At 39.5% G+C, this 12,841-nt stretch overlaps 1 protein-coding gene across 8 annotated transcripts in view; it reads right to left on the bottom strand.

The window, feature by feature from the left end:
- Window positions 1-12,841, bottom strand: part of ACAP2 (ArfGAP with coiled-coil, ankyrin repeat and PH domains 2) — a 150,854-nt gene that overhangs the window by 82,093 nt on the left and 55,920 nt on the right. For all 8 annotated transcript variants that reach the window (XM_064269910.1, XM_064269642.1, XM_064269877.1 and 5 more), the window contains 2 exons: window positions 8,916-9,035; window positions 7,234-7,287 (listed from right to left, as the gene is read on the bottom strand). In XM_064269910.1, the coding sequence (XP_064125980.1) occupies window positions 7,234-7,287; window positions 8,916-9,035 (174 nt within the window). The remainder of the gene's footprint in view (window positions 1-7,233; window positions 7,288-8,915; window positions 9,036-12,841) is intronic.

Here is a 12,841-nt window from a genome sequence, read left to right as displayed (position 1 = left end):
AGAGTAGAACTGCCCCATAGGGTTTCCAAGGAGCGCCTGGTGGACTCGAACTGCAGACCTTTTTGGTTAGCAGCCAACCTCTTAACCACTGCGCCACCAGGGTTCCAACACCCAGATTACTGTTGTCCTTAGGTGCTGTCAAGTCAGTTCCGAGCCATAGTGACTCTATGTACAACAGAACGAAACACTGCCCGGTCCTGCGCCATGGGCTTGAGCCCACTGTTACAGTCAATCCATCCTGTTAAGGGTCTTCCTCTTTTTCACTGACTGTCCACTTTACCAAGCATGGTGTCCTTCTCTGGGGACTCATCTTTCCTGATAACATGTCCAAAGTATGTGAGATGTAGTCTCGCCATCTTTGCTTCTAAGGAGCATTCTGGTTGCACTTCTTCCACACCCAGATAGGTGCCTCTATAGCCCCTGCAGTTTCCTGCAATGGCCCATACAAACAGGATCTTCAGTTGCTGCCCGTGCCACGAGATGAGCAAGGCTGGGAGGCACTGCACTACTGTATTCTCACCACCTAAAACCAGTTGTTGAATGAATGAATGGACAGCTCTAAGATCGAAAACCACACTTACAAAAAATGTACCAAAAGGGTTCACACATTTTCATAGAACATAAGCAGTAAATCAACTGTAAAGCTTCAATCAGCAAAGAGAACAGTCAAATAAATATTCCAAGTTTCTGATACCAACAGCAAATTAGAATCCAAAAGGGTCATCAGTGAGGTCACAGAACGCTCTAAATTCCAAGAAAACAAGGCAGTTAAAGCAACTCTAATATGTGATGAAATGTAACTAACACACGACCTGTTGTGAAAAAGTCACGTTAGCATCTTACAAAGATATGAGTACAAAAACCCACCCTCACAAATTATCATTCTAAAAGAAATGAGGATCAGTTCTATTCAATTTTACAGAGAAGATGAATCACAAAATAATCCAAATTATTTCTTAAGATGACTGGATAACCCAACCTCAATCTATGTTTAATCTTTATATGGCTAATAACTCAAAATGGTTCTATTATTTCAAAACATTATTTAAGCCCACAAAGTTATTTCATAAATGACATCTCTGGAATATTCAGACTTTTGTCATGACACAAACAGACACACAAAAACGTGTTATGAGCTCAGCTACAGACTGTAAAGCAGGTTCCGATGTTTATTACCTTCTAGAAAGCAGTTCGTCCCATCCTATGAGCCCTCCTTTATCCTCAAATGCTGTGTAATTAAAATGCCATTGTAGATAATGCTACTAAAATAAAGGATTTTACATAATTGGGCTTTCTCCACATTATAACAAATGGCTCTAAGGTAATTTTAAATCTTATAAAAAATTCTTCATAATTATACAACTTTTATAATTAAGAGTCGCCTAGTTAATCCTCTTCATTTTGCAGGAGAGGAACGTCAACTTAGAAAGTTAAATAACTTCATCAGGATGAGAATTATGCTAAGCACTAGTGATAAAAAGATATATTCCTATCCATAGTCTAATTAAAGTGATGTGCAATAGTGCTACGATGGGCAGAACTTTTTCCACAAATGTAAGAATTCTGATTCAAGTACACATGAGTCAGTTCTATTGGGAAAAATTAAGAGAAAAGTAGTGGTTAGCAGGACGGGAAAAAAAAAAAAAGGCCAGGTTAAAAAAAAATTTTTTTTAAAGCAGACAGCATAGCAACTACAAAAGGAAAGAAAGTAAACTAGGGGTTCACAATTCCATTGTTTTATCTATTAGCAGGAGAAACTCTGAGAAGCTGTTTAAAAAAATAATATGGGAATAAAGTTAGAAAGGCAATGGACAGCAGGGTGTGGTATCAGATAAAGTCTTTTTATGAATATATGTAAACACACACTGTACCAATCTATTGACCTACAAACCTCTAGGCAGACAAATATAGTTATTTCCTTAGTACGCAAATTATCTGTTTAAAGCAACAAGAATTTTACAGTCAGAACTGAAGTTTCTCAAGTGTAAAAACCTATTTCCATTGAGTCAATTCTGACCCACAGTGGCCCTGTAAAACAGAGTAGAACTACCCCATAGAGTTTCCAAGGAGCACCTGGTGGATCCAAACTGTCAACCTTTCAGTTAGCAGACATAGCTCTTAACTACTACACCACCAGGGTTTCCTTCTCAAGTGCAAGGATGGTAAAAGAAAAATTAGATGTTCAATATGCACATTGTTAATCAAAAGAACATTAAATTCCTTTGTCTATTTAGTGAGTTTTGTTACTGATTTAATGAATCTTTATTGACTTACTGACTATAAAATATATATATATATTTTTTTTTTCATAAGTTCATGACCTCAGTATCCCCTGCCCTGCCTTGAGGAACTACTTTTTATCAGCACTGTCCTCGGAACCAGCAGCAGAGATAAACATAACAAAGCACCTACAGGCCTGGAACTCAGAAGAATAAGTACAATAAATAAGCATATACATTTAAGAACTCTGTGTGTGCATGTGTGTTTTAAAGGCAGGGTAAAGTGATAGAAAGTAACCACAGAGTGGTCAAGAAAGACCTCTGTGAAGAGATAGTGACCTAAATAAAGCAAGAAAAACCTATAGAGAAACAGGATATTGTGAAGAAACTAGCTACACAGAGTTGTGGAGGAAGAACATTCCAGACAGAATATACAGCAAGTGCAAAGACCCTGAGATGAGACTGACCTTCTATGTTCAAAGAACAAATAAGAAGCCAAGTGGCTACAGCAAGGCAGATGGTGATTAGAGACGAGATCAGGGAGTTACAAACAGGGGCTTGATCATACAGGGCTTGATAAGATCACACAGGGCTTGGTAAAGGGTTAGGGTTTTATTCTGAGTATGATGGGGAGCAAGTGGAGAGGCAAGTGACGTACAGTAATTATACTGTTAAAAGTTCACTCTGGCCATTGTCTGCAGAACTCATTGCAGAAGGGCCAGATGAGAGGCAGAAACACAAGTTGGAAGCTGTCATAGGAGCCTAAAAAAGAGGCGGGTCCCTGGGTGGTGAAATGGTTTGTGCCCAACTATTAATGGTTGGTGGTTCAAACCCACCTAGCAGTATCACAGAAGAAAGGACCTGGCAATCTGTTTCCATACAGATGATAGCCAAGAAAACCCTATGGAAGAACTGGAGAAATCATTTAAAGAGAAGAAAACATTCTTTGATGGTTACGGGGAGTGGGAGGAGGGAGAGAGGGAGAGGGGTTTTCACTAATTAGAGAGTAGATTAGAATTACTTTAGGTGAAGGGAAAGACAACACACAATATAGGAGAGGTCAGCACAACTGGACTAAACCAAAAGCAAAGAAGTTTCCTGAATAAACTGAATGCTCCGAAGGCCAGTGTAGCAGGGGCAGGGGTTTGGGGACCATGGTTTCAGGGGACATCTAAGTAGACTGGCATAATAAAAACCTTTTAAGAAAACGTTCTGCGTCCCACTCTGGAGAGTGATATCTGGGGTCTTAAACGTTAGCAAGCAGCCAACTAAGATGCATCAGTTGGTCTCAACCCACCTGCAGCAAAGGAGAATGAAGAACACCAAAGACACAATGTAATTATGAGCCCAAGAGATAGAAAGGGCCGTATAAATCAGACAGTACATCAGCCACAGACCAGAAGAACTAGATGGTGCCCGGCTACAACCGATGACTGCCCTGACAAGGAAACACAACAGAGAACCCCTGAGACAGCAGGAGAGAAGTAGGATAGAAAAAAAAAATAAATTCTTGTAAAAAGATCAGGCTTAATGGTCTGAGTGAGACTAGAAGGACCCCGGAGGTCATGGTCTCCAGACCTTCTGTTAGCCCAAGATAGGAACCATTTCCAAAGCCAACTCTTTGGACAGGGATTGGATTGGACTATGGGACAGAAGATGATACTGGTGAAGAATGAGCTTCTTGGATCAAGTAGACACATAAGACTATGTTGGCATCTCCTGTCTGGAGGGGAGCTGAGAAGGCAGAGGGGGCCAGAAGTTGGCTGAATGGACACGAAAATAGAGAGTGGAGGGAAGGAGTGTGCTGTCCTATTAGGGGGAAAGCAATGAGAAGTACATAGCAACGTGTATATAAATTTTTGTATGAGAGCCTAGCTTGATCTATAAATTATCACTTAAAGCACAATAAAAACTAATTAGAAAAAAAAAAAGGGTAAAGCTGGTTACAAAAAAAGAAAACCCTATGGAGCAGCTCTACCGTATAACATCAAAAGTCGGGTCATCAAGAGTCATAATCAACTTGACAGCAACGGGTTTAAATGAGGTGATAGTGGTTTAGACTTGGAAGTGGCAGAGAACTACTGATAGTTGGATTTCTGGTATATTTTGCTAATATGTTATATATGGAGAATACGGAAAAGAGAAGAGAGAAAAAAAGTAAGGATAAAACTTTTAAGTTACAGAATAATTTTCCAACCAAAAGATTTTCCAATTACAGCCTTTGTGGTTGATACGCTGGTTGTTTACTGGCTCTCAGCTCCACGCTCACCCTTCCACAGTCTCCTCTTCTACATTGCCAGGCGCTAGAAACCTGCAAAGTATATTTTCCAGATTCCCTTGCAAGTTGAGAAGTTAAGTCAGCCCACGGGAAGCAATACCAGATTAGCAGGTAGGAGAAAAGGAGAAGCCCTTTTTTCCCCCGTTTCTGTTCTGACATAGCCATTAGTGAGCAGCTGTAAGCTCCTCCAAACTCCAGCAACATCAGTGGCCAATTCAGCAATATCAATGAGACTTCAGGCTTCCTAGTAACTGCATCAGCAACAGGAAGGCAAGCTCCTGGCTTCCTGCCACATAACAACGGCAGTCTCCTCGACATTCAGCACTAATGGGCCCTGGGCCACACTGCTTTCCATTTTGGTCCTCCAGCCTAGGGACAATAGTGGCTTCCCGTATTTACCGAGCTCTGGGTGCCATCGCCTTAGCCTTTTTATTCCTCCCACCCTTCAACACTTTTGTAACAAATTTCCTTTTTAAAACCTTTCTGCTTGAAATATCTTAAGTGATTTCTGTTTTCCTGAATGGATGCCGACCAATACGGACAGCTAAGGAAGAAATGTTGCTCTCCAGATAAATTTGCCCCTTAGATATAGGCATAGCAAATACTATTATTCCCTTTTACGGAAGAGTAAACTAAAAGAATAAAAAAATTACTAAATTAATTGACCCAAATTACACAGCTAACTCAATCTAAGCTATCTATGTTAATTAAAGTCAAGAAATACTGATTGCTTTCAATTTTAAGAAAAGAAAAAATTCTTTTTTAAAAAACATTTTATTGTGGTTCAGGTGAAAATTTACAGAACAAACTAGTTTCCCGTTCAACAATTCACACACATTCCATTTCATGAGTGGGTTGCAATCCTTTCAATATGTCAGCACTCCTTCATCTTCCTCCCTGGGTTCCCCGTTTATATTCGCCCAGCTTTCCTGCCTCTTCCGGCCTGCCCTCTGAATTTCGCTTTTGGGTAAATGCTGCCCTTTTTGTCTCCCATGGTTGATTGTTTTAAGATGCATATTCCTCATGGGGGTTATTGTTCACCTTATCGGCCTGTCTATTGTTTGGCTGAAAGGTGATTTCCGAGAGAAGGTTCAGTTCCAAGTTTGAAGAGCATCTAAGGGCCATAGTTTCAGGGGTTCTACCAGTCTCTATCAGACCAGTAAGTCTGGTCTTTTTTATGAATTTGAATTTTGTTCTACATTTTTCTCCCCCTCTGTCCAGTCCTTTCTATTGCGATCCCACTCAAAGTGACTGATAGTGGTAGCCAGGCACCACCTAGTTCTTCCGGTCTCAGGCTAGTGGAGGCTGTGGTTCATGTGGTCCGTCAGTCCTTTGGACTACCTGTACCCTTGAGTCTTTGGCTTAATAAACTGACTGGAGTCTGCACAGGTTAGGGAGCTAGGTGCACATGAAGAGTATTGGCACTAAGGAGACTAATGTCTGTCCCCTTGAAACAACCTATACATACATACCTATACATCTGTATGCATGTATATACACCATATATTTCTCTCAAAACAAAACTGACTTTTGATGACTGAATTTACTCCAAGAGAGTAATTAACACTTTGAATTAAGATTTCTTGACAAGAAAACTTCCCACATACGCATAAATATTTTATATACCAAAATTTTATATATACCATAACTTTTCACAGGTAAAACTATAGCACGGAGCAAAGTATTCTTATATGATGCAATAATATGAGACTTACTGGTTTAAAGAAAATATTAGAGACATGAATATTTCAAAAGATAATAATATATCATGAAGAAAACATTTAACTGATCATGTTCATTTAAAACCAATAATTTTTACCAAATAAAATTTTACAATGATGTTTAAATCCAGAAGGTCATGGGTCATTTGATTTAAAGAAAAATAAAATATGCTATACACTGGCATCTAAATTCACTAGAAGGTGAAGAAAGAATAAATTGTCCTTAAAAACAAATTGATGCAGCCAAAATTTGAACTAAAATTGAAATACACATTGTCAGATAACTTCACTCATTATATGTTAATCAAAAAAAAAAGATAACAAAATCAAATTAGCTAAGAACCAAGAATCAGCAAATTTTACAAAGAATATAAGTATTGATATTCTTATTATAGACAGGTGCTAATAAATTTTGAAGCACTGAATAAATATATGACAGACATATCAATTAAGATTAAATATATATATATATATGAAGCATATAGCTTACATGCATACATTTTCAGTAAACTTTTCACAACACGTATAAAAGGTATTCTTTGACATTCCAAGAGCAGTACATATCCCTCATTCTTGAAGGATAAAAAGCTCAAAGGATTCTGCAGTCTTTAACATTGGCAGCTTATTAGAGAAAAAGGATATGTAAGCATCATACAAATACTGTATTTAGAAATAGCTAAATTTAGAACAATGAGTTTTATTCCTATATTCTTAAAATAATGTTTTCAAACTTATAGAGCCACACTCAAAGGTAAAAATTAACTTTTATGAGTGTGCACTTTATTATTTAGGTCACTATATCAGAACTGGAAAGTATATACTTCTCTTTCAATTTCCCCCTCTCCAATGCGTGCACACACACACACACACACACACACGGTGTGTGTGCACATTTTAGATTCACCCCAATCAGTGAATTCCAACTTACGTTAACCAAAACCAGTGAATTCCAAGTTAAGTCATTACACAAAACACTGTAACATGGTCATAACAACACCTACTTACTGACACTTACTGTGTGAAAATTTATCATTTCCTGAAGACTGTCAGAAAACTTGGTCAAACTTGTCTACGAGAAAGAAACCAAAAGAAGTCATTAGGAGCTACTAAAATTGGCCACAAAAATGTTACTTCAGCATTTCTGACAGAAAGATCAAGTTACACTGTAAATAATAACATTTATTTCCAATGACAATCTCACTACCTCATGGGCACGCTCTGTAGAGAGGTCAAGTCTTTACATGTTCTAATATACAAAACCCCAGAAAAGTCAAAGAATTAGTATTGTCCTATCAACAGTATTATGCTAATAAAGAAGAATGGCATATATAAACGTAAAGGTAAATTGTTGGAGTGTATCAGGACTGTGCCCATTTAGGCAGCTATGATTAAATAGTTCTCAATCCTCATCCATTTCTTCACCAGTTCTTATTCTACACTAAAGAAAAATCATAACAGAACGCAGTAGAGAAAAGGATTTAAGCTAACCCGGCATAACTGGCTAACCAGAACGTTCCTATACGACCCCACAGAGTTAAATACAATTCTTAGGTTAATGCTCTCTACCTGCCCCAAGAAGCAGCTAGTAGACAGGATCCCACTCTCCCTGCTCCTGTCCTCTGGAAGGTGCTTCAACTCACCTAGCAGCAAGTAAGCTTAGCAAAACGAATGAAGTGACAGAAACCTGGTTTCAGAGAGTGATGCTACGTATTCACAGTGCAAATCAACCATCAGCTTCTAACAACATTAAAAGGTAGGATTCTATTCACAAGGGAGTACTACCCAAGGGTGAAGGACAACGGACCTGCGCGGCACCTCACGACGTGGGTGAACACGGACGGTATTATGCTGAGCGAAGTAAGTCAGGCACAAAAGGACAAATACTGTAGGAGACCACTATGGTGAGAACTCAGGAAAAGGTTTACGCATAGAAGAAACCCTCTTTGGCGGTTACCAGGGAAAGCGCCCGTCTAAAATACTCCACTAGTCTCACGCCTTCGGGAGCAAGAGAGAATGAAGAAAACTAAAGACACAAGGGAAAGATTAGTCCAAAGGACTAATGGACCACAACTACCACGGCCTCCACCAGACTAAGTCCAGTACAACTAGATGGTGCCCAGCTACCATGACTGACTGCTCTGACAGGGATCAAAATAGAGGGTCCTGGACAGAGCTGGAGAAAAATGTAGAACAAAATTCTAGCTCACAAAAAAGACCAGACTTACTGGCCTGACAGAGACTGAAGAAACCCTGAGGATATGGCCCCCGGACACCCTTTTGGCTCAGTAATGAAGTCACTCCTGAGGTTCACCCTTCAGCCAAAGATCGGACAGGCCCATAAAACAAAACGAGACTAGGGGGCCACAACAGCCCAAGGGGCAAGGACTAGAAGGCAGGAGGGGACAGGAAAGCTGGTAATAGGGAACCCAAAGTTGAGAAGGGAGAGTGTTGACACATTGTGGGGTTGTTAACCAATGTCATAAAACAATATGTGTACTGTTTAATGAGAAGCTAGTTTGTTCTGTAAACCTTCATCTAAAGTACAATAAAAAGAAAGGGTTATACAAGGTAGCGTCAAGAAATATCTTTTCTACTTCTAATTTTTTACGTCACTATGTTAAAAAGTGAATTAGTAAGGTAATACTTTAATGTCTTGTTGTAATTACCATTTTAAGCTATAATTTTAATAATACTAACCTCAACTACAGCATCATTACTAGAATACTGTGCCAGGTCTCTAATCCCATTCATGAACTGTTTATTTGCAACACAAAAGGCTTTTCCGGTGTCAATCATCGCGATACACAGCTTCACAAGCTGAAAAAAAAAAAATTATATCAGGTTGAATGCAATTTTACAAATGACATGTGTTGACAGAAGCCACATGAGTTAACATAGCCAAGATAAAGTATGGTTCATTAATAAACTCAAAATAGACTAAATAAAAGTTGTTTTTTCCTTGGGCTTATGAAGCAAATTCATAGGCAAACTAGACCAAGGTTCACAGACGAGAACCCAGAGGCTGTCTCATAACAAAAAACAAACAAATCACTTTGTCAATTCATTCAATCCATAAATAAACCCTCTAAATATTTATTAAGCACATCCTAGAAGGAAGAAAATGGTACTTCAGACAGGCCAAGCAGTATGATGAAAGGAATTTTTTAAACCATCTGATATGTTGGTGGAAAGGGAAATAAACCAGTGCAGTGCACTGGTCACGCTGGTCACTTCAATGTCAGTCTTCCAAAGCCAATGTCTGAACTGAGTCCAAAAACAAATCTCTCCAAGGCACTGTGCTCAGCCTTTACAGTGCCTTCCTCTTTCTCTCTTTCTTCCCTTCTTCTTTTTTACTGTCTTTCTTTTTCTCTTCTTTCCTTCCTTCCTTTTAGACATGGAACATCTTCTTCAAACAAAGTGTTGGGTGAAAGTCAAATATATATATATATACACACACACACACACATATATATACATACATACATATAATATAAAACCCAGCTATTCTAAACAAAGGAGGGAAGGTCATGCAGAGGGGTGGGGAGAAAGACACCAAAAAGAGGACAAAGAGGCCAGAGAATCTCCAGAAAACCCCCAAGGATCTCAGAGTATAATTTAAAGCCGTTGCTCTAGGGTCTAATCTCTGCTCTCAAGGAGCTCTTGTTCTAGCCAGGACACAAGCAGATAAATTCTATACAGCACAAACAAACCTACCAGGACAAATCATGTGTAAGGGAACAGAGAAGAACACCTAAACAGGCTTACTGGGAATCAGGGGAGGATTCCTGGAAAAGGCAACAATTGAGATAAGACCTGAAGACCAACAGGAACTGGCCAATCAGATAAGGGTAGCTGGAAGCTACTACTCTAGGAAGATGATGTGCTAATGCCCTAGAAACAGGGCAAACCTCAGGCACTAAGTGCTTATCAGAGTGTGAAATTGTGGGGGCATTAAAAAGCATAATGCTGGAAACATATACAAGGGCCAGATTTGCAGGGGGAAAAAAAAAAGCAAAAAACCTTGTATGTAATGCTCCGGCCCCAGTGTCACAGTGGTTAAGCATTTGGGTGCTAACCAAAAGGTTGGCAGTTGGAATCCACCACCTGCTCCTTGGAAACCCTAGGGGGCAGTTCTACTCTGTCCTATAGGGTTGCTATGAGTTGGAATCAACTCAATGGCAACGGGTTTTATGTAATGCTAAGGTGTTTGAATTTTATGTGAAAGGAAATGGGAAGCAATTAAAGACATTAATTGGGTGAGTTGATCAGAGTTTCACTTTAGACTGGTAACCTTAAAGGGGAAAAATAAAGACAAGAAAATAGAACGAGTAAAGACAAGGAGGTAGCCTGAATTAAATCAGCAAGCAGGGAGAGAAGCGGAGCAACCAATGCAAGAACTGCTGTGGAGGACTCCAGCACAGCTAAGCAGACTGCTCTGCCAAGGGGGAGGGTAGGTGCTGAAATCCAGCCTGCACTCTGCTTGCCAAGCTCTGCAGGAGCCCTGACACAGGCTGCATCTGCTACAGGATGCTAGTTTGCACAAAGACACCACACTGGCTAGCAGAGCTGAGACTCCTGTTTTAACCACGTTGGGCCTGAGCTATATGGGCCTATGAGACAAAAAAAAAAAATGAGACAAGCCAAGTGGAAAGTCTATCAAACACAACAGAAAACAGATGTTTGAAGCTTAGAACAGAGGAGTGGGCTGCAGATAGTGGTGGAGACATCAGCAAATACACAGTGTTGGTGATATATTCTAGAAAGAAAGCAAAGGTTGAGCATATAAGAAGACTCCCCAGCTGTGGCGACTATGGTCTCAGGGAACATCTAGTGCAATTGGCATAACATAGTTTATAAAGAAAACAGTCTACATTCTACTTTGGTGAGTAGCATCTGGGGTCTTAAAAGCTTGTGAGCAGCCATCTAAGATACTCCACTGGTCTCATCCATTCTGGAGCAAGGAAGAAGACAAAAGGGAAAGATTAGTCTTAAGGACTACTTTGGACAACTACTACAGCCTTCACCAGACTGAGTCCAGTACAAATAGATGGTGCCCAGCTACCACCATGACTGCTCTGACAGGGTTCACAATAGAGGGTCCTGGACAGAGCTGGAGAAAAATGTAGAACAAAATTCTAACTCACAAAAAAAGACCAGACTTACCGGCCTGACAGCGACTGAAGAAATCCCACGAGTACGGCCCCCAGGCACCCCTTTAGCTCAGTAATGAAGTCACTCCCCAGGTTCACCCTTTAGCCAAAGATTAGACAGACCCATAAAACAAAAGGAAACAAAAGGGGCACACCAGCCCAGGGGCAAGGACTAGAAGGAAGGAAGGAACAGGAAAGCTGGTAACGGGGAACCCAAGGTCGAGGATGGGACAGTGTTGACATATCGTGGGGTTGGTAACCAAAGTCACAAAACAATACGTGTACTATTTACTGAGAAGGTAGTTTGTTCTGCAAACCTTCACCTAAAGTACAGTTAAAAAAAAAAAAAGATTCCCAAAATAAGACTAAAGAGGAACAGGTAAAAGTAGGAGGAAAACCAAGAAAATGATTTCACCAAAGTCAATAAAGAACAAAGTGCCAAAAATGGATGACAGATAGGATGAAAATCCATAAAGGTCAAGTTTTAAAGAGATGAAAAAAGTGCCTAATGGATTTCATGACCAAGAGTCACCAGTAATCCTGGCAAGGAGAGTTTTAAGAAAAACTGGTTGTGGGGGAAAAGGGTGCAGCAGCCAGATTACGGTGAGTTATGCACAGTAGATAAAGAAGAAGACATGATCAGAGGTCATTGTTTCCCAACACATATGCTACTGACCATCCTGCAGGAATATTCTGCACCAAATAAAGATTCTGTGATCAAGTTAAGTCTGGGAAACTCTAAGTTTTTTGACGTTAAACAGGTTTTTTTAAGTTGTTGAACCTTTAAGAATTTCTGACATATTAATACGCACTATGAATCCAAGAGAGAAGGTATTATATTCAGCATTTCTCAAAAATACGTAATTGTGGAATTCTCTTTAGAAGAAACATCTCACAGGACCAGCATTCCATAAAACCCACTATGAGAAATGCTGGCAAAGTCCAGTCTTTTAAATAATTTGTCAGTTACCCAAAAAAAAAAAAATTCTAATAACTAGAAGAACTAATTCTATAAGTTCATATGTAGTAACCAACATGCACAAAAAGAAAAAAAAATTGAAAAAGAGTAGTATCCCTATAAAAACCAAACCCAGTGCCGTTGAGTTGATTCCGACTCATAGCGACCTGATAGGACAGAGTAGAACTGCCCCACAGTTTCCAAGGAGCTTCTGGCAGATTTGAACTGTCGACCCTTTGGTTAGCAGCCATAGCACTTAACCACTACGCCACCAGGGTTTCTAAAATATGATATTAAAATATGAAGGTACAGAAATTAAAGTCTGGTAATAGATGTGAAGAGACAAATGATCAATGGTACAGAACTGAGAAGTCAAGAAACAGATACCAGTATATAATATTTAATAAAAGTAATATTCTAGCAAGCAGGGGAGGGAAAGAGATTATCTAGTAAATAACAGAGACAACTAAATCGCCACCTAGAGAGAGAGATTTTAAAAAAAGAAGAAACTAAAT

This window comes from Loxodonta africana, chromosome 1 (genome assembly GCF_030014295.1).
Source record: "Loxodonta africana isolate mLoxAfr1 chromosome 1, mLoxAfr1.hap2, whole genome shotgun sequence".
NCBI lineage: Eukaryota > Metazoa > Chordata > Mammalia > Proboscidea > Elephantidae > Loxodonta > Loxodonta africana.
The sequence above is the reverse complement of the archived record's forward strand: the minus strand, read 5'-3'. Positions and strand labels throughout refer to the sequence as shown.